This window comes from Raphanus sativus, chromosome 1 (genome assembly GCF_000801105.2).
Source record: "Raphanus sativus cultivar WK10039 chromosome 1, ASM80110v3, whole genome shotgun sequence".
In the NCBI taxonomy this organism is placed as follows: Eukaryota; Viridiplantae; Streptophyta; class Magnoliopsida; order Brassicales; family Brassicaceae; genus Raphanus; species Raphanus sativus.
Window position 1 is genome coordinate 14109999 of NC_079511.1, and position 23054 is coordinate 14133052.

The 23054-nt window shown below is 29.2% G+C and overlaps 2 protein-coding genes and 1 long non-coding RNA gene across 4 annotated transcripts; 2 read left to right on the forward strand and 1 right to left on the reverse strand.

Annotated features, from left to right (window-relative positions):
* Positions 1-674: 674 nt before the first annotated feature.
* On the reverse strand, positions 675-2924 carry LOC108859847 (probable zinc transporter 10). The gene is given in 4 exon segments (XM_018633755.2): positions 675-1123; positions 1254-1403; positions 2269-2849; positions 2852-2924. Coding segments are annotated over 4 exon segments (1110 nt in total). The 3' UTR covers positions 675-817.
* An 8588-nt stretch (positions 2925-11512) lies between these two features.
* On the forward strand, positions 11513-13433 carry LOC130495074 (uncharacterized). Its single transcript, XR_008934331.1, has 2 exons — positions 11513-11665; positions 13002-13433. It is a non-coding gene; the product is annotated as an uncharacterized LOC130495074 (long non-coding RNA).
* Positions 13434-17340: 3907 nt separating this feature from the next.
* On the forward strand, positions 17341-19674 carry LOC108857304 (uncharacterized). 2 transcript variants are annotated; one of them, XM_018631274.2, is made up of 9 exons: positions 17341-17592; positions 17838-18039; positions 18150-18238; positions 18330-18468; positions 18547-18621; positions 18706-18827; positions 18912-18987; positions 19076-19135; positions 19308-19674. In XM_018631274.2, the coding sequence occupies exons 2-9, from the start codon at positions 17914-17916 to the stop codon at positions 19440-19442; spliced, it is 822 nt and encodes a 273-aa protein (XP_018486776.2). In that variant the 5' UTR covers positions 17341-17592; positions 17838-17913; the 3' UTR covers positions 19443-19674. The 2 variants fall into 2 exon arrangements, with proteins under 2 accessions (XP_018486776.2, XP_056842081.1); XM_056986101.1 differs by lacking the exon at positions 17341-17592 and adding an exon at positions 17620-17731.
* The last annotated feature ends 3380 nt before the right edge of the window (positions 19675-23054 follow it).

The following is a 23054-nucleotide window of genomic DNA, read 5'->3' on the forward strand; positions in this document are numbered from 1 at the left end:
TTATATGCGCATGCAAATTTATTACATAATAGTAACTGATTTCTTAGTTATGTAATATATAATTAGTATTTTATTATTACATAATATGCAGAAAAACATAAAATAAGTAATAAATATAAAATATTTATTCTGCACAAGACGCATATCTTATCTTAAGTATGTATCTCTTTAATAATTTTAAATCTTAAATATTTCTAAATCTCAGGCCAAAAAAGAACAAAATGAGAACAAACTCCAAAATAAATATTTATATCGAGCATTAACCAAAGTGAAAAAGTGACATAAGAAAGAGAAAAAAAATTGAAGATAAATAAGATTGTCATGTGTACGTAAACTTCTTATAACCATAATTAACTTTTAAATTTCTAAATCATGATATAAAACCGAGTTGACATAGTTTCATTGTAACTAAATAGTTGGCCTCGGATTCTTCGGCCTAAACGTTAGGTTCTTATGCTATAAGTGATTTTTAACCTAAAATATTTTTAAAAATAGGATCCGATCATCAGTAAACAAATTATGTAATTAACAAAATTAAAAAAAAATATATGGGCTAAAAATATTAATTCGATCAAGAATATATTTTTTTATTTTTCATACAATATTTCTTAAATAATTTTCATATGAATTCACCATGCTCAAGACGCAGATCTTATCCTATTCTAGTATTATGATAAAACAGAATGGAATTATTTATATATATGATTTCGCATCAGTCAATATTTAACAATTTTTGATCAACTGATCACATAACTTGGATAGTATGATGATTTGGTTACATTAAATATGTATGCTAAGTGTCCACAAATGATGTAGATCAAGCCCACTTAGACATGACGGCCATGCCACCGGCACCAAGCAAAACAGCGGCATAAGACTTTAATTGAAGCTTGATGCTCCGTTGCATCTTCTGTCCCATAAAATCGGCAGCGAGAAGGTCGACTAGAGCCATGTAGATGAGTAGTCCAGCTGAAGAAGCGTTGAGAAGTCCAACAGTAATGAGCGAGTCAGGGCTATTCTCTTTGTAAGTTTTAGATAATGCCATACCAAGAGCCACTCCAAAAGGCGTTGTCACCGCAAAAAAGAAAGCCATCACTCCTTTTTTCAACCACCCGTATTCTGCCTGCGCGTGTTTACAAGTTCTCATCAAATGATTTAGCAGGTTTTGAAGAGACTTAGTTTAGAGAACCATATACTGGACATGATCATGACTAAACCAGACCTAAATAGTTACATGGAAGGGATGAATTCACCTGGAGGATGCAGCCACCAAGACCCATGCCTTCGAACATTTGGTGGAAACAAAGAGCAGCGACGAGGCCTTTGATCGTGCAAGTATTGTTAGTGGCTCCTACAGAGAGTCCTATCACTATCGAGTGCACCACTATTCCTAGCTCCAGTACCTGTTCCATTTTTGTTCATTTCAATTAGTCACTTGTCACAATGTTCAATTGCTCTGTTTTGCTAGTTTTTTTTTCAAGGTATCAAATTTTTAGGCTCTACTCTGAAATAATATTTCCCATTTGGAAAAAATAAAATTTACTAAATATAAATCATAATTAGTAGCTATGTATTGTAGAGCTTTGAATATAGAATGATGGATTGAAACTTTTCTAATGACCAAATTAAATTTACTATTAAAACTAATTGATAAAAAGACTGATAGATGTATGAGTGTTCCAACTTTCCATACCCTTCAACTATATTTTCTAAAACCATTAATTTAGGCAGTTAAACTGTCTAATATTACTTCTAAATTGTGTCATTTAAATTAAAAAATCTCAATCCAGTGCAACCTACTTGTGCTAAACCAAAACCATAAAGAAAGGCTGGTCTGAAAATTGAATCAAACAAAATTAAGCTACTGAAATTAAAAGAAAACAACTATGTTTTTTGTAAAAATAATGTGAAACGATAAGTTTCTTTTGCTAAAAAGAGATTAATTAAATTCAAACTGAAATAGCAAAATCAAAATCATATTATCAAACATACTTGTGTCTATAATCCATAAATAAAGTAAATAAACGAAGTCAAACCCGAGAACCGGGAAAAATGGACATATTAAAGCCATATTATGTGAATATTAATCAATCTAATTCATTTATTATCGGATGTAGATCTAAAATCATTGACTATTTTTAGTAGTTTACTTTAAAAAAAAAAATCCAACACAAATGTTCTCAAGTGTTGGATTAAAAATGGATCAAGATCAAGTTAAGAGGTGTACTTTTGAACTTAAAGAAAAAAAAAGATTGAAGAAATACTAACAATGGCAATAACTCTATACCGCAGGAGCTGTAAGGAAGAACCAAGCTCCTTATCATTATCTCCATGAACGTCATGATGAAGACCATGACCATGACCGTGGCCATGATGGGGTGAGTGAACCTGCACGCGCCCTATCTCTTGGTCAGGAGTCTCAGCTGATGTCACCTCAGGTCGCAAGTCCTTCCTGCCCGACTTGGTGAAAACACTGGTGGTGATAGAGTCAACCATGAGTGTGAATATGGCGGAGATCATAGCGACGAAGCCAGTGAAAGGAAACTTGTGCCAGGGGTTATCGCCAAGACAAGGAGAAGAGAGCATATCAAAAGAATCAGGCAAAACGTGCATAAAACCAGTGGAGAGGATGATTCCAGAGGCGAATGATTTGACGATGAGGAAGTGAGATTTCTCGGGCTGAAAAGCGGGAACGGACCGGGCGAAGAAGGGAAGGCAAACGCCGATAAGGCTAGTGATGAGGATGCTGAAGATTGCTATAAGTTTGAGATCTAATGCTTTGTTTTTGTCGATACATGTGTTGTTGGATACAGGTTTGCAATCATTTTGGGATTGAGATAGAGCTCCGGGAAGTGGCAGATGGAGAAGAGGAGGAAGATGGCGATGGTGACAGAGAAAATGAAAGGACTTTGAGTCTGTCTCATTTTGCGTTCTTGAATGTGATAGAATATTTCTTGTTATCCTTATATAAGGGAAACTTGAAGCATATCTAATCTATTAATTTAGGGTTCTATTTTTATCTACTATTAACAAGTCATAGTAGGACCACTTAAAGAATTAGTCAATATGACATATTTGATTATTTGTATTAACAATAAACCAACTATAAATATATTAACAATAAACCAACTATAAATTTGATTTTTTTTAATTATAATAAAATCTGTTGAGAAAGAATCTAACAAAATCTTAGTTTAAAATTTAAATATTTTTTTATAAATAACACATAAATATATTTCGAAATTAGTAATATAATATTATTATAAGTAAATTTAACTAAAACTTATTATAAAAAAGAAAATAAAAAATTCTTTATACTAACTTTTTATAGATTCTATGATATATTCCGTATTATATAAAAATAGAAGTGCTATATGAATTAAATATTAAAAATATATTAAATAGGTAAATTAACAAAAAAAAATTATTTTATTTTTAACTTAAATAAATTATTGATCATCATTATAATGGATTAAACTTCGAAAACTATATAATACTTTTACATTAAAATAAATGTATTAACATAAGTTAAGATTTTATATTTACAGCCATACATTATCTTTTTTTTTATTTTGAAACTATTAGCAATATATTGCTTAAAATGTTTATATACAAAAATATAATAGTATATAATAACCTTTAGTTCATATACTATTTAAAAATATGAAATTAGTAAAATAAACCTTTAGTTCATATACTAATGAAATTTCAGTAATTCATTTAAAATATTAGTGACAAAAATCAAATTTTAATTATAAATTTTATTTTATTTTAATTGTAACAAAATTTGTTGATAAAAGAATTAAAAATATCACCAAAATTCAAATATTTAATAAAATAATACAGTAATGTAGTACCAAAACAAATTCAAAATTCATGTATTATTCCGAACTCAAATAGTTGTGTAATTTTCCAAAGTTGTCTCGAAAAAATATATTATTTTGAAAATAAATATTCAAACTCAAAATGATAATATTTCAAATTTTACAAAAGACAAAATCATGGATAATAAAGATTAACTTTTTGAAATGTACCTGAAAAAAACTAACTATATATGTTGTAAAAATTTAAAGTAACCTAATGTTTGACGTCTTAATTTAAAAAAAAAAAATAGAACTTAATATCATAACATCCAAAACAAATATCCTATATAATAAATTTAATAAAATAGTATGATAGATACTACTATGTATAAAGTTTACTAAAACAATAGGATTATATTATTTAAAATAAATAAATCCCGTAAAATACTAAAATGAGATATGTTAAAGTATCTAATCTATTAATTTAGGGATTATCTACTATTTGAAGTTCTCATTTAAATTTTGGACTCTTTCATAGTTGTTGATAGAATATATCATGCTTCCTATACAATGCAACCTACCAACTTAAATTAAACCAAATCTTAACCAACATAGATTAGTTAAACCTAACCAGTAACACTTTTATAATATTTTTGGTTAATCTCTTAATATAATTAGATCATATAAAACTGAATCACTCTTAAATCAACGAGTTCCATATCATTCCAGACATAAGAGAAAAAATATCCGACTCATTTACAACGTAAGCATACAAAGACCGTGTATGCTTATGCTCATTGATCTTCCAAAAACCAAATAATTGTGGCATAGACCAACATAGACTCATGATCGTATCACTAACTTTACTTTCATATATTTACTCTTCACCTACATCATATCACAACATACACAGTTATGCAAGAACATGATTTTTTTTGTTCAAACAACCAAATAATGGTGGCATATGGTCAGTAGATTTTTTAAATATGTTTTTTATATATTATATTTTACGAAACCATGTGTATAAATTTTTTTTTTGAAAAAGAGCATAACTATATGTATAAGTTAAAAGGTAAAAGGTGTGACAAAGCAAATTATTATACTAAAAATAAAGAAGATTAAATACAAACTAATAACAAGTACAACACAAATTATAACACTATTAAATTCTATATATATTTAATAAAATATTATACATATGTCTAATATGTATATATATAAATGTTGCACAAAATATATATAATATTATATACACATATTATATATACCATATATTATTAATTGAAATTTGACAAATCAATTTCCGCCCTTTAGGGCGGGTCCTAATCTAGTATCTCAATAAAAGAGAATGTCGACACTAGTGACATGGCTATTTAATTAATTTCAACATGTTTTGTTTAGAAAATATCGAATTGCTAGCTAAAAGCAGCAAGGCATGTTCTCGACTGACGCATATCATCAACTATTTGAATTAGCCCTCCCTTAAAAATATCATAATCAAGAACTTTAAGACGAATTAAGAGAGAACTAGAGTTTGATCCACGCACTCGTACGTATATTTTTTTATTTTTTAAAAATATATTTATCTTGTATAAAAGTAATATATATATACATATATATATATATATATATATATATTAATTTTTATCTGTATTAAAAATTTAATGATATTTTCAAACATAATAATTTTATAATTCATAATGAATAATTTTTTGTTGTTGGACCTTTAATTATATTGTCTATATTTTTAGAACATGACCCATATGTCAGCATAAATGTGTTTATATTTCTTATGGATCAAAGTTTTAATATACAATATTTTTATCTATGGTTATATTTTATTTATACGATCAAATAATTAAATATATTATTTACAGTTTTGTGTTTTATATTATGTAACTTTCGAAAATTTTCTTATATATTTTTGGACCTAATTAATATATGAAAGTCAAAATATCCAACCTGTAATAATGGAAACTTTATCACATTTTTGCATTGATTAAGTAAAATTTATTGGTTAGTTAGATTATATGAAGTATTTTGGATCTCTAATATATTGAAACATTAGATTTAACTAAAATTATTGATTTTCTAATAAATAGCGAATATTATTAAATACTCCAAACTGACCCTATTATTATGGTTTTAAATAAATACTAGATTTTGATCCGCGCTTAAGAAGCGCATATATTTTTTGTTGACCGTAAAGCCAAATATTAAATGAATTTATGTCTATTATTAGATATCTATAATATTTAAAGATGTTCAATTATTATTATTTCAGTCTGGTACAATATTTTCATTGAGTTTTCATATCCGAATCAGACTTGTGGTCGAACCGAGAGATACAGTTACTCATATGTAGTGGAAGTAAGATATAATAAAACGAATATGGTAAAAATATCTTAAAATAAAAAGACCGCTATTAATCCAATGAGAAGAATATACTTTTTTTTTCGTTTTATAGTTTTTGATATATCAATATATATTTGAGTTGTATAAAAATATTTTTTAACAAATGTTATTAAGTTTCTTTATAATTACATTAACTATCGAACCTTTAACTTAAAGTTAAAGATATATAAGTAGCAAACCTTTAAATTTTGATAATAAATTTAAATTTGTTATATGTAGTTAATAGTAAGTTGTTCTAACTTTTTTTTTTTTTTGTCAACTTGTAAGTTGTTCTAACTACTTGATGGTATCGATACAATAGGAATGAAACTTATCGGTGGTTAGGTATCAAACCGGAGCTTGGTATTTTCTGTGGTAGTTGAAAAGTCCTTTTTTTGGAGACCTGAAACATATAAGAAAACAATAATAAGAGATCTGAATATATAATCAAAGTAGACAATCCTAAAAATTTGTAAAAGCCACGTACATGAACACATAATCCATAGTCCAACCATGTTAAAATGTAATACCTTATCATGAGTTGGCGATGAGCATTGACTTAAAAAAACAGGATATGAACCACTTTCGCATTGTTTGGTTTCCTTGTCTCTGAGCCACGGGTTTTATTGTCATGATATTGGTGAGACATGCGATGTTCGTGAGATTGGTGGGACATGAGCTTATATAAGATGTGATCGCGAGTTGATATTAAGGTTGCTGAAATAAATAAACTTTTAGAGGAAGTAATTTAGATTTTTGGTAAGATAATAGTCGCATTTATTAAAAATAAAATTGTAAGGAGATATCAACTTAGCATATTATCAATATATTCTTTATGCAAGATGTGTTTGCTAAGAATTTTATTTTTAAAAAGGTGGTTACAAAGGTTGATATCAGCAACATTGTGAAAATGGTGTATGTATATGAAGTTAATTGTATATATCGTATAACAATATTTGTGATGAACAATGCTGCTATGATCGTGTATATAATGTTTCTTTAGGTTTTAAATAAGTGATTTAGGTACTGAGTTATAGTTTTTTTGGTTTCAGGAAAAGAAGACATGTCAAGTATCGAGTTTGTATCGTATAAGCTATGGTGTCTAAAGTTGATATCTTCATTTACTTGAAACAGAAGTAATACTATGGCAAGGTTAGAAGATCTAAAACAATGGCAGGTTATGCTGTAAGTTAAGCACACTTATATCTTACAAAATGTTGTGTATTAGATGATAGATAGGCGACATGATTGAAAGAGAATGTGAGTTTAAATAATTGATATAGTTGTGCTTTCTTAGATGTTTAGATAGGCGAGATGTTTTGAAAGTCAAAGTGTCAAATGCTGCTAGGGAAAATAATTTATGACATGCGCATGGAATCAATATTCGCTATAGTTTTGTAATAAAATATAGGAGAGAATGCAAATATAATAAAAGGAAAGGGTCACATGCTGTTATAATATATAGAGAAAGACCAAAAATAATAAAATGAAAGGGTCCAAACAACCTTTTTAAGTAGATTTATTAAAACTCTTTCCCTTTTAATAGTATTGAAGTATTGATAGTATCCTATTTATAACAATAGAATCTTTAGTTATGATTTCAAGGAAGGAGTAGAGGGGTGTTTTTACTAAATAGAATTGTTGTATGTGATTAGGAGACTGTCACAATGTTTGTATAGAATATGTAGTGCTTAATGCATTAAAACATATATAAAGAATAATAAGTTAAACTTTCAGTTTTCATAGTGCAGGTATGATATATTTGGTGAAGAAGAAGAGATTAAGAAGAATTATCTGAAGGAGGTCAGCAAATAATCATATGGAAATTTAAACGTATGAATGGGTGTATTATACAGATGGAAGTTCATCTTAATTAAGTAGTAATGATCGAGATAAATTGCATATTAAGTTATTAACAAACGTATTGTAGTGTTTACAAAAAAAAACTAAAACATATTGTCGATGGATCTGTACCTTAAGAGAACAATTTTTATTCATGTTTTGATTGTCACATATAATTTAAAATTTTTAATTGGTGCTATACGATAATTATTGCAACCAACTAAATTTGTTGTGCTTTAATTTAGGAAATAATTTATTAAATTAGACAAAGAATGTTTAAAATTAAACTCATTAATTACTTCAATAGCATTGGAGTGTAAATAACTTGCAAAATTAAGGGGTATTTTATATTTGTACTTTCCTTATAATATATATATATATATATATATATATATATATATATATATATATATATATATATTTGCCTTAAGAGTTTTCTTTAATATTAGTTTAAGAAAAAAAAGGAAGAAATTTCTTTATTAAACTTGTGAATAATATTTCAAACCTTTTAGATTCTTTCGTCTAATCAAAACAAAACCTAAAATGAAATTTCCTTTCCTCAATAGGAACATATTAAAAAAATATTTCATCCTATGCCAATTCTTGTGAAATTCCTTTGAAATCATTTAAGGAGGGTGTATTCAACTAGGAGTTTGAAGTTATTTGTATTAAAATGACAAATTCACTGTTATTCAAACATAGATTTTTAAAAACACTATAAATCTAGTGTTATTGAACTTGACATTTTATAAAACGCTTTGAAATCCACTATTATTGAAAAAAAATTAAGTTAGAGATTTTAGAGTATTTTATGTTTCTAGAGTGTTTGAAGGAAGTTCTTTAGTTATAAGTATACAAAATCAATCACGGTTCAAGAAATGGTTCAAGTTTTGATATTTGATTCAATTAGCGAACTTTTAGACCCAAAAATTGAAGATTCAGTTTAAGTTTTTATTAAATGATCTACAACATCATAGATATTACTTCTTTACACAAAAAAACATCATAGATATTACTGTCAACTAAATATTTTATTTATTCTAAAAAACTACTTCAATAGCAGCCGTACATATTAAAAAAACTACTTCAATAGTTTTTATTAATATTTAGTATAATATTAAATTTTGGAAAAAGTTATATGTGTGCGCCTAATTAACGATTAACATATATGTACGTATACATCAATAGCAGCCGTACATATTGTTATTTCGTCAACGCTTACACAAATCAATAATATGTACTTCGTCAACGCTTACACAAATCAATATTTAGGCAAAAGAAGACAAAGACGTTCCAGCATCAAAGATAATTTAACTCTTTTAATTAAGATTGGTACAAACAAGGACTTAAGACTTATAAGTCTGTTAATAGGGGAGAGAATCAAGATATAGATAAACATAACTAAATGCAAATGGAATACTTAAAAAAAAAGGAAATGGAATACTTCCGGTTAACCAAACTATCAGAATAATTTTGATCCAATTGCTAAGGTGGACACAAATCGAATATCTGAATTTTTAGAGATATTCTTTATCCGATCTGTTTTGTACAAATAATCAATTTCCGATTTGATTAGCCTTTCGAATATTCGGTGTCCGAAAATCGAGAAATTTTAAAATTTTAATAGGATGTTTGATTAGATCCGTACAAATAAAAATAAAAAAGATTTATATACTAATATTTTATTATAAAAAAATATTTACTTTTTAAATTATATTAACTAATATAATAACTTTAATGAATAAAAATATTTTAAACTTATATAATTATAATATTTATATAAGTTATATATATAATTTTTAAAATATATGCATGTAACAGATCAGATCGGATATTCATTCTTAAAAATACTAGTATTTGTTATGTGCTTTGTTTCTTCCAGATATTGCATATTAGACAAAACTAAACAATAAATCAATAATTTCGGAAATATTTTGTAAATTTTTTGCTTCATACAATTATGGATATTCAAAATTTTTGGTTTCAATAGAAAAGAATATGAATCGAATCAAAATTTATGAATATTTTGTCGAGTCCTACCAATTGATATACGTTAATGACTTGTGCATTTAAAAGAGCACTAGATTTATACCCGCGCTTTAAAAAGTGCAGGCATTTGTTTTGTTGACGGTTTCGAGAGAAAAAATTATATGAATTTAAAACTTTTTAATTGGAAAAGTTATAATTTAATTTTTTTCTAATATAATGTTTGAGTTTAAAGTAGTGTTTTTATATTTTAATTTGACCCGTAGTTGAACGGATAGATTTGGCGATCCGTATATAATTAGATTTGTATTTTATGAAAAAAATCTTTAATTTAAAAATCAATAAGCTCAGTAAAAAAACTTGCTACAAAGCCATGATATGATAACAAATGATCCGATAAAAACTCAGAAAATCTGATCATATTTTTAAAGAATTGATTTAAATTATTCATATATTTATTAATACTGTATGAAATTGAATAAATGTGTGATTCTTAAAACTTTGTTGAATTTTTTTATAATGTAGTTTGAAAAATGAATAAATGGTATTAAAAACATAATCTCTTTTTAATTTCATGTATATATTCATGTTTGATAACAAGATTACTAAATAATATCATGCATGAAAATAATATTGAAAAAATAATAATGATATTATCTTGTGAATATGATGAAAACCCAAGGGCAGAATCTAAATTTTTAAAATAGGATTCTGCTTTAATAGTATATATATATATATATATATATATATATATATATATGTCTTGAATAAGCTACGACTTGCCATAATCAATAATTGGAAATCTTTTTATTGGGTCTTAGATCACTGCATTGGTAAAAGTTTTCAAAATGGGTTCTAGACTATATAATATAAGATTTTAATTAAATGTATTCCTCTTTTTTATTATTTGGGGATTATTTTTAATAATTAACCTGACTCAAATGTATGATTAACAGAAATGTCATTATGACAGCTTTATAAGGCTTCTCAGTCTTTTTATTAAAATAGATATAATTTTCTAAAATATTTACAATATAATGTCACTGGATATATTTGTTACATCATGAACTATTACACCTGAACAAAAGAATTGGCCTTTAATAACTGGTTGCCTTGAGTGGACCAAGCATAATTTAAATATAAATCCGACAGTTACATTTTTTGGAAAAAAATATTTTTAGGCCAAAAAATAATAATTATGTTCCATTAAACTAATATCATATATTTTATGTCCGATTACACAAATTATTTTCAAAATAGCAATAACACCCTTAAAATTTTTAATTTTTAATTTTTAATTCGTAATTACAATTAATAAATCATTATAATGCATTTAGAAATATTTAATATTATAATAAAATATTTAGTATAACTAAAATAACTAATAACATAAAAAATCTATTTAAATTGGGGAAATTTTACTTATTTACTAAATTTAGTACCACTTTGCAAATTTACCATTAAATTGTGCATTTTTCAAATTTACCTTGAAAAGCTTAATGACAAAAACCTAAACTATCCTTGTTTTATCTTCTCCCCGATTTTCTTTGGCTCGTGACTCTGAGCTTTTCTTCTCCACCGACTCCAAGCTTCATCTTCATCTTCGACTATGGAGCTTCTTCTTCATCTTCGAATTTCGAGTATGTTCCTCCTTCATCTTCATGTTTCGATTCTTCTAGTTTTATTGTGTGAAGTTTAAAAACCTAGATCTAGATTCATAACCCGAAAATGTCTGCTTTTTCACGACTGGTATGATTCTAATTTGTGATTTATGTTTTTTAATAAAGATTACAGTGATTCTAGGTTATGTTTCTTTATGTCGTATAGAGATAGTGATTTATGAGTTTAGGAATTTACAGTGATATTGATTTAATATAATGATTGAGGATACTGGTTTACGAGTTTCGATCTAAGAGGGAACAATATTCAATAGTTAACTTACATTCAAAAGAAATTTATAACCACTTATAAATTTGGGTTTTATGATATTGTGATAATATATCAAAACACTTTATAAGCTTTATAAAGTAGTATATTTGAACAAGATATATCTATAAAAAGGTTTATAAAACATAAAAGAGTATCTTCACTTGGACATTTAAGGTTTATAAAGGTAAAAGAAAGATCTTATATTAGGTTTTGTAAAAAGGCTGCTAGTTGTATTACATCAATATTTTGTTTAGTTCAAGGTTTTCAAATTGTATAACTCTTCTAGCTAATTTTTTGATATGGTTTCTCTAGTCATTGATACTAAGTTCAAAATCAGTGTCTTATAAAGTATTATAAATTCGTCAACTCAAGACCTTTTATTCTGCTATGTTTTTGGGTAAGATAGATCTTGTTGTAGAATGTCTTCAAAATATAGTGCTTGATAAACGCATTACTATATTATAGGCAGAGTATTAGAAGTCAACTTTCTTATTTTGTTTATAATGATTTATAGGAAGTTTATGTTGATACTACCAAATTCAAAAAGTAGAAGAAAAAAATTGAGAAAGATTTAACATATGATGTGATTGGTAATGTATTGGAAGATCTGAAAATTGGGGATGAAGGAGAAAATTTGAAGAAACGAAGCTCTTTTAGTCTTAATTAATAACAATGGTTCTTCTTTTAGTTTAGTTGATAAAATGTTTTATTTTGTTGTTATTTTTGATAAAAACATCTTTGGTTTTTACTTTGATATTTGATAAGGAAACAACTTTGTTTATTATTCATATTTGTAAAAATAGATTATCCACTATATAAAACTGGTAATTTATAAATCTAATAAAACAATTTTTAAAGGTTTATAAACCATGATAAATTAAATAGTTTATGGGTTTATAACAGTTAATATAGGTTTAGAAATAAATTAAAAGGTTTCTAAATCATTTATAAGAGTATATAACCATTTATAAAGGCTTATAAACATTGTATAAAGGATCTGTCCTCCCTCGTTCCTCCTGTGTATTATGCTGACATGGTCGCATACAGAGGAAGGATGTACCACGAGGCGAGTTCAAGGGAGAAGAACATTAGGCAGCAGCCACGTGGAGCGTCTTCCTCCCTTGCTTCTTCGTTCTCTTCTCTGACTATGGAGGACAAAGCGGTTTTCAAGCTGCACAAAGAGCTGGAGAACGTCATGTTCTTCGTGTGAACAATAAGGTTTGGGGTTATATTTGTGTTTTGGGTCCCTAAGCTGAACTTTAAAATGCTATTATTGAATATCGGAGCAGTCCCAATAACGCAGTTTTACTCCTTTTTCCAAGGAGTTTGTGCGTGAATCTACTTGGGTTTTTTTTTCCCGTTGTTTGGTCGTTGTGTTGAAAATTGAAAGCACTTTGTGTTTGGTATTGTATTGCTCTTTGGAGCGGAGAATACTTATGTCATGGTATTTTATTATAATCAAAAATCTGAGTTTTGTAATTAAGTTCATATTATGCTATCATCTTTGCATTTCTGTTTATGAGTTTTGTTAAAGCTTTAGAATCTTTAGAGATGGAGGAATTATGAGTATGAGGCTTTAACATGTTTGTTTGTGTCTGAATTTGCCTCAGTTATTGGCTTTCTGCATTTTCTAAATTTTAACTTTTGCTAGAGAAACAATATTTGTTTGGTTATGTATGGTAATGACAAAAAAAAAATGGTTGTTGACAAAAAAGAAAAATGGCTTTCTGCATGTGTTACAAAAAAAAAAAAATGTATGGTAATGACCTACAGTTTGATCATGCAATGCCTATCACATTGAGGATTAGTCTACGAGAGACGTGCATACAAAATAACATAATTGAGACTCTTGTTTGCTTTGGATTTTATTCAATTACGGCATGGGCTCTTTTTTTTTCCCGATATTCCATGGGACCATGAACCATGATATATGTTGACTTCATATATATGGTTGTTGATGGTTTTGGACAAATTTTCAAAAGTTTTATTACTGAAAATTAGGATGGGGCTAAAAGGAATCTCATTGATTGGTTGGTTTGTTGCTTTGCGCAAATGTCATATACTACAATCCAAATCTCATCATCAATGTACATTAACTTTTTCTTCTTCTTAACCTGCTATATTTTCAGTAAGATTTTGTCATATGCTTTTTGTGTAAAAAGTGTCGCATGCCGTTTTCACTTGCTGTATACTTCCTCTCTATCTTAAAACATTTTTTTGTTGTACAAAAACTATTATAATTTCAATGCAAAATCAATCTTGCGCTCAAAATTTTGGACATTGGGACGGACATATAGAAAAAAGACTTTTTGATTGAATTTGAAACCTTTGCACCCGCTTACATCCAAAGAATCCTACTACTAAAACCTTGTTTGCTGCAAGATGACTCTATGATATGGGTTATAAAAGGAATGGAGCATACTCAACCAAAAGTAATTACAAACTCTGGAAACTTTACTCGAGGTCCAACAACCACAAACAAGGTCTATGCCGCCAATCGAAAAGCAATTCTGGAAAGACATGAAAGTAAAGGCATCACCAAAAATTAAACACTTTTTGTGGAGGTTCCTTTCTGGAGCCCTTGCTGTTAAAGAAAGATTGCAGACTCGCGGTATTCAGCTGAACAGTACGTGTACACAATGGAAGAAGTGCAAAAAGTATATGTCATGTTCTTTTCCTTTGTGAAAAGGCTCAAGTAGTATGCAAATTATCAAACGTACCATTACCTACATCTGGTTTCTCTGGAACATCAGTTTTCCTCAATCTCTTGCATTTAATGTATGTGGCTTACAACTTGGCTTTAAAAGAAAGTCTCAGAAGTGTGTTTCCATAGGTTATGTGGTTACAACTTGGCTTTAGAAGAAAGTCTCAGAAGTGTGTTTCCATAGGTTATGTGGTCAGGCACAGATCCAGAAATTTACTTAGATCGTGGCTCACACACAATTTAATTATAATTAATAAAATATATTTCTTTTTTTTTGAAACTGAAAAATATATTTCATAGGTATTTAAAATTTATTTTCTTTGCTTTATAATAACATTCTTTCCGTTTTTCATATATGACGTTTTACACTTTTCACACGAAACAAAAAACGTCGCACAATTCCTTTAGCGTCTTCATAAAAAGTAGATGAGTTGTATTTGTTAACTAAAAATAATAATAAAGGGTAAATAAAGTCATTATTACTATATTTTACCTAGTTTTTTTTGGAAAACGTCAGATATATTGAAACAAAAGAACAATTCTAAAGCGTCATTTAAATCCGAACGGATGGAATAATATTTTTATATTAATATTTAGTTTCTTGAAAAATGTGTGACTTATTTGTTTTACAAGTTTTTTCATAATTAGTTGAATTAGTTTTAGTTTATATCTTTAATGTTATTTTTATGCAAAAGATCATCTATTTTAGAATAAAAGAAAATAATTGTAACATCTAGATTTTTTGTATATCAAAAAAACTTAAGAGAATTGATTTGAATGTCTATGTTACTAAAGTGCACTTGTCTTTTTCGGTACATATCTGTATAGAACTTCAGGCGTGTTTGAGTTGGAGTAATAGAAAGATGTGTAACCTATCAGAAACTGATTCGTGATACCGTGCAAGTCAGGCTAAAGCACGGGAAACGATCGTGTGGTGATTGTAAGATCAGTAAGCATGACTTTCAAACTTTCGAAAAATTAATGAAATATTTGTCAGACGGGATGAAATCCACGGACCGAGAAAACAGCATGGAAGAACTATTAGCCTTAGACGGTCGGTATGTTACAATATTAGTAAAAATAAACAATGAGGTTGTTTATTGTGAACAATAAACAATAAACAATATAATAGATAATGATTTTGGCATCAAATTATGTTAGATTATTGTGAAAAAGTCAGTAAAAAGGTTTTTTGCAAATTTTTCTTTTTTTTTTGAAAAGAAATGCATGTAATATTTTTCGACAAAAAAGACGTACGAAACATTCTTTTTTTTTCAACCTGATTATTATTATATTAAAACCATTTGATTACATAGTTCTGCTTAGTTTTTCTAGCATATTTAGCTAAGTGATCCACATACATAAGTTGATTCCTAGGTACATGATGAAAACTAAAATCTTGAGACCTTGACATCTCATGGAAACTTATCCACCGGTGCCAGACAGATATGGTTACTCGGGATGAGAATTAGATACACATATAACCTAACCATACAAACTGATAAATCTGAATTTGATAGGTTTTAAATCTGGGGTACTTAGCACCTTTCCAATCCCGCTATACCACTTGATCACGCTTGTATAGCTTTTTCTTTACATTTGGAGTTATTTTTATATTGAATTCTATGGACCTATTCCTTTCAACTATTAGAGAACATTAACGCACATGCTTACTGGTTCCTGTGATCGCCTCACCTTCATACTCTTGAGGCTGGCCCTGCAAGTCACGATATACTCTATCTGGTGTGAGCGCAACGAGAGAAAGCATGGTACCAGAAACAAATCAGTAGACCAGCTGGCAAGGCTAATAGACAAGACCATAAGGAACCGCATCACTTCCCTCAAGTACGCCCTCAACCCGCGACTACAAGGACTGATGATTCGCTGGTTCGAAGCGCATGACAGTGTAGTTTAATATCTGAGTTTTTGACTTGGCTTTTGTTTCTATTCTTTTATTCTTTAGACAAACTCTATAGCTGTACAGTTTCTCTCTTGAAGTGATCAATAAATTTAACATTTCATCAAAAAAACTATTAGAGAACATTGTTATTTTCAGTTTTATAAAAGTAAAAAATATTAATACAAATTATATTTATTTTTAATTTAAATTAAGGTAAACTGCATTAATGTTATAAATAATTTTATTTATGTCAAATAATATTTGATCAAATATGTGTACTTAATTTAATGAAAACATAATCAATTTATTATCTAATAACTGACCATCTTCTTCTTTATCTGTTTTGTTAGACTTCATATCTTCGTATACTACAAAGAAAAAAAAAAAATTTGATCAACTACAAAGAAAAATATGAAAATCTTTTAAGAGAGATACCAAAAAATAACGAAGAAGACATGGTAGTCGAAGTGATTCACAGGAATCGAATAATATAATCTATAATCTGATTTTATCTTCGTTCGGTTCGTTAGTGTCTGGTTCATGTCCTTTTACAAATTTCTTTTTCTTTTTCTTTTACAAATTACATACACTATATTTTCATAAATTTAACAAAAGGAAAACGTATATTCACTGCCATTTTTGTTTTTTTTTTCTTTTCTCATCCATTGTTTGAAAACTGTAAAACAAAAATAACAAAATTAAAAAAAAAATAGCCTTTTAAATTATTTTCTTTATTTAATTATATCGCTTTTGTTGTTTCTTATGTTATCGTGCAACAGCTGTAGAATCTTTTACATACTTATAATTTTTGTTGTTGAGAAGGAGGATTATGTAGTGTTTCGTTTCGTGTGTTGTTGTTGTTCTCTTCTTCTCCTCCTTCCCCCTTTCACAATCACAATCACGTTGATTAAAGCTAAAGCCTTCGTTGATGCTACTTCCCATTTACCCTTTCTCTCACTCACTCTCTGGCTTTTCTCGCCGTTTCTAAACAACACCTTCCCTTCCTTTGAGACTTTTCTCTAAAAGAGAGAGAGGTATACTTGGCGATTCGGATTTGACTTGGATTGAATCCGAGTTTCGTTGATTTTTTTAATCATTCATTATTATTTTAGGATCTTCCCCGTCTAGGTTTTCGAATCTGCATTTTGTTTAGCTTGAAGATTTGAGATTAGGGTTGGTTCTCAGATTGCAAGCAAATAAGCGTTTTTTTTCGTAAATGGGTTTATGAATCAATTAAAAATAATATTCAAAGATAATTTGTCTCTTCTCTTTAATGCAGAGTTGTTGATTCTCTTTCTTGGTGGCCAAACTTGAAGAGAGTCTCCCCCATCTGTGACATATATAATATCTCTGCAATGCAGACGATTGGTGCCATCAAGTCTTATCATCACCAAGCTCAGCATTTGGTTAACAACTATCTCTTAGCTGATCCCTTTATTCCTTACACCTCTGTTCTCACCGGCATTTTCCTTTGCAAAGTGGTAAAGCTTCCTCCTTTTTTTTTCTCTCTAGATTTAAAGGATAAAGGTAGATCCTTTTTATGATTGTTTGATTAGTTATTCGTATGTGTGTGTTTCTTGTTCTGTTTCAGGTCTATGATCTTTGTCACTTTGTCAGCAACTCACATTCCAAGACATATATCATCCTTACCAAAATTCAGAGAATCGAATGGAACAACCGGTTGGTTTGTTTGTGCTGTTGATGGATTTGTTAACTCTTTTCAATTTGTTGTTGTCGGTTATTGATGTTGTTTCCTTTGTGTGTTTGGCAGTGGTATCTCAACAGTTCATGCTCTTTTTATCTCTGCTCTCTCTCTCTACTTTGTCTTCTGGTCCGATCTCTTTTCCGACAGGTGGCATAACGATCTTGTTGTGTTCCGGAGCTCACGTCTTTCCTCTCTTGGTTTAGGAGTAAGCATCGTTTTTCTAGTCCTAATGTTGACCCTTTTTGAGATGACATTGACACATGTTTAAATGATATATTTGCAGTTATCCATTGGTTACTTCATTGCTGATCTTGGGATGATCTTCTGGAAGTATCCTGCTTTGGGTGGACTTGAGTATGTAAGTATATTGTTCCTAACCAAATCACTGTATTGTGACTGAGTCTATAAAACTAAGATTAGAGTATTTGTAATTTGATTTCAGATTGTGCATCACTCGCTATCAGGGGTAGCTGTTGCCTACTCCTTGTTTTCTGGGGAAGGGCAGTTGTATACCTACATGGTCCTCATTTCTGAGATTACAACCCCAGAGATCAACTTGAGATGGTACTTCCCCCTTTTTTTTGTACCATACAAGATTTACCACCTTATCAATCTTTCTTCTGACCAAAAAGCGGGGGTCTTATGAAGGTACCTGGACACAGCTGGTATGAAGAAGTCAATGGCATATGTTGTCAATGGCGTTTTCATCTTCTTGGCTTGGCTGGTACTTAAGAAATAATCAACACTCTGCTCGTTTTAAATGCACAACATTTAGTGTCTACTTATCACTCTTTTTAACACTTTCTTGTCAGGTTGCTAGGATTCTACTATTCATATACATGTTTTATCATGTCTATCTCCACTACAACCAGGTAAACCTCATAATCCCCATTCTCGGCAGTCTCTTCACTACCTGACTGTTTGATGAGACCTGATTGCATCAAAAACTTTCCTCACTAAATTTAACACACATTACAACGCTGTCAAATTTCCAGGTTTGTTTTGTTTGTTTATGTGATTGGATTCACTTTGTTTTGAATATAGGTTATGAGGATGCACATCTTCGGATACGCTCTGGTATTTGGTGTACCAGCTGCACTAGGTATCATGAACTTGGTATGGTTCGGTAAGATTGTGAGAGGGGTGAAGAAAACGTTAGCAAAGAGATGTGAATGCTGAGATTGGTGAGAGTCCACCTCGCAATGTTGTACCATCAGACCAAATCATCATTTTCTTCTACTTCTGACATATGTCTCTTCTCTCTAGTGTAAGTAGTCTTTTTGTATGATGGAGAAAAACAAAAAAATGAAACGATCCTCTGACGTCTTTGTAAATGATCTCTTTACGTTTTTTATTATACGATGTAACTCTGTTTTCGTTCTAATATCTTTATCCCTAGGGTTTAATGTCTCATACATGAGTAGTTTAATCAGAAAATCGATACAGTAGTGCCAAGATGATTGAACAATTTTGGTTTACGTTTGGAGTGCTGATAACTAGAAGAAAATCATTTGGAAACCGGTTACTATTTTCTTTGGCTCAATCAATAGCATTAACTATGAGATATCCCATTATATTCCATAGGCATGAATACATCTTGATTCCTTATACACATACTACAATCTCTATAACGAGAAATAAACGTAGTTCGCTGGAATATTAGGGGTATTTACACGCGGTTAGTGAGGCCCATCGTGAAATAGATGTGGTGATTGGCTCATAGGCCTATCATGTGACTAAAAGTAGTGTCGCATGGGGCAGTGTCTACAGAATGTGGTAGCAGCCACTTCCTCCATTCGATTGGGGGTGAACTGCGCCTCAGGATGAACTCCGGTGTTGAGAATTCGATTGAAAACTCTCTCAACTAGGCCTCGGGATGAACTTTGAAGTTGAGTCCCGAAGACTGGAAATTCAACCTAATAACAAAAAAAATTTCTAACTAGTCGAGTTACTACATTCCTTGGTTGACTTCAGATCGAAAGAAATCCAGTGAGTAGAAGAGATATTGCAGATAGGCGAATGAATGACTAGCGCCGGAAATGGGCCAAAAAAACATGAGCGCCCCTACAATCTTTCTAAAGAAACAAGCGAGAAACTTAACTTTATAACTCCCAAAAGCTTGCATCCTAAAATCGGAAAGAAAATATTATTTAGAATTCAAACCACATATCTAAGTGTAAAAATCTTTAAACCTTGATCACTAGACCAAGTGCTTCCACATCACAATAATACTTATCTCCAAAAATATTTATTCGTACGTAGATATTAAGTTCTCTTCTTAGACAAAACTTATGGCAATCTACAAATAAAAACAAAGTTATGTAGTTGATTGTAAATATATAATCAGAAATACATTGTCTGTTTTTTGTTTTGTTATATATTTTATTTTCTTTTGTTTATTTAAAGCAGAAAGGAATAGTAATTCGTTTCGTTATTTTTTTGCCAAAGGAATAGTGTGTTCTTACTAAAATTAAACTACTAATTAATCAGAATACAAACGTGACCAATTCTGTAAATATTTGATTAAGAAAAATGCTTAATATAAAGTTAATTAAGTATTTCGAAATTAATTACAAATTAGATCATGATCCGCGCGCCTCCTGCGCGGATTTATCTTTTGATTCACATATTTTATATACATGTATATTATTTAAGATTTACAATATAAAAAAGTTAGAATGATCCGGAACCAAAAAAATCGACCCGGACAAAAAAAAATCAAATACCTATTTAGATGAGAACTCGAAGAACTCATACCTGAAATGAACATATTTATACCCGACCCAGTGAGTTAAATTTCAAACATAATATCTTTTGTTATATTTTTAATTCATTGTTTTGGGTTGGTGAGATTTACTATTTATTCGGAAGATTTTTGGCTAACTTAATGGTATATATTCGTAAGTTTCTTTTTTTTCTGAACATGAAAAAAAAAAAGATTTGGGTCTTGATTAAATTTATCTTATATAACAAATTTCTGCTATAAATAATTTTTATAAAAACTAATTTGTAACAGTAATATCATTTTTGTTATAAATTAGTATATCATGGTTTATAGGTTCAAAGTATATAGTTAGTCGTATAGTATTGATAATATTGATAGATGCAAGTTAATGAATACATATAATATATTGTATTATTAGTAATCTGTCGTATAGTATTATATGTTAGTAGATGTATTATTAATAATCTATCTTATAGTATAATATGCTAGTGGATGTATCTAGCTTATAGTAAAATATATGCAATATAAGGAAATATGCGTAGTGGATATAATAATAAGGTAAGAAGTAAAAAACTATGATAATGATTGATATTAATTATTTATAAAAAGGCATGTCTAATAATAAGTAGATTAATATAGCAATAATTATATAAGGTCCAACTTTAAAATCTACCTAGAAGAAGTTGTAATGTTTCTGTTTTAATAAGATAGATGTCTACACTGAGTTAATAGTCATAACTAGGGATGAACATAATATCAAGATCTAAAACCCAAACCCGAACAAAGTCCAAAATATCTGCATATGTATTGAATTAAATAAAATTGAATATGTGAACCTAGTACCCGATGAATATCCAAAATAACCAAAAATATAATATATATATAACTTGAACTATTGCACACTAACCCTATAAATAGAGTTTCTATAGGTCTGGCATTCGGGGTTCCAATCGGGTTTTGGTTTTGTCTAATCAAGTTCAGCTTTTCGGGTTCATCAAAATCAGCATCATTCGGGTTATATGAAAATTTGGTTCAGGACCGGTTCGGTTTCTATCGGGTTCAGATCGAGGTTAGTAAATATTCAAAGAATCGGTACAACCCAATGTACTTTCGGGTTTTGAGTCTAAACCGATTTAAAAATACTTGATTTGTACCTACTTTGTAACCAAAACCTAAGTAAAAATCGGTTTTTCGGTTTTAAAGTATCTAATATGTACTTATTTTGTAACCAAAACATAAGTAAAATTAATTCAAATATAAGAAACAAATATCAAACATGATCATTCAAAATCAAATCAAAGGTAAACATAGTTATTGCTGGAAAGAAAGCCAAATAAATAAAAGCATAAATCAAAAACCAAGTTCTCACTTAATGAGAAACATTATCAATGAAAACAAAAATCTAAAAACTTTAAGTTTCAACCGCCACCTTCAACCATCAACCTTCATGTAATAGAACCATGAACCTTCATGTAATAGATAATTATTTTAAATGTTCATTATATCTTAGTGTATTTTGGGTACATATTAGAAATTGAGATCATGTTTGATACAAGATTTTTTTGGGATTTTGAATGTTTCGGATTCTATCGGATATCCATTTAGGTTCGGGTTCGGTTCGGATAATGCCCATAACCGGAAATACCATAAAACAAGATACAATCGGTATTTATGTCGGGTTCGGATCGTTCGGATTCATTTTTATCGGATCAGTTCGGTTTAGATTTTTGGGTTCGAACCTTTTTGCCCAACCCTGGCTTTCTGAAGAAAAAAAAGATGACTCACTCATAATTTGATAATTAAAATGATTTATATTATATGTTGGAGTTTGGAGCAACAAGAGAAACATATTCAAATTCCTTCTTCCAAACATAAAATTTGCAGGAAACAGCTAAGATTAGAGAAAATCCAATGTAAACCGAGAGAATAAAACGTAAATTGCGTATGTTAAAAGAGAAGACCGAGTTTGATCTTGTTTCTCAGAAGGTCATCACAAAATTCGGATATTAGGTAATATTTAAAATAATCGAATTCGAAATAAAAAGATTTTGAATCTGATTTGATAT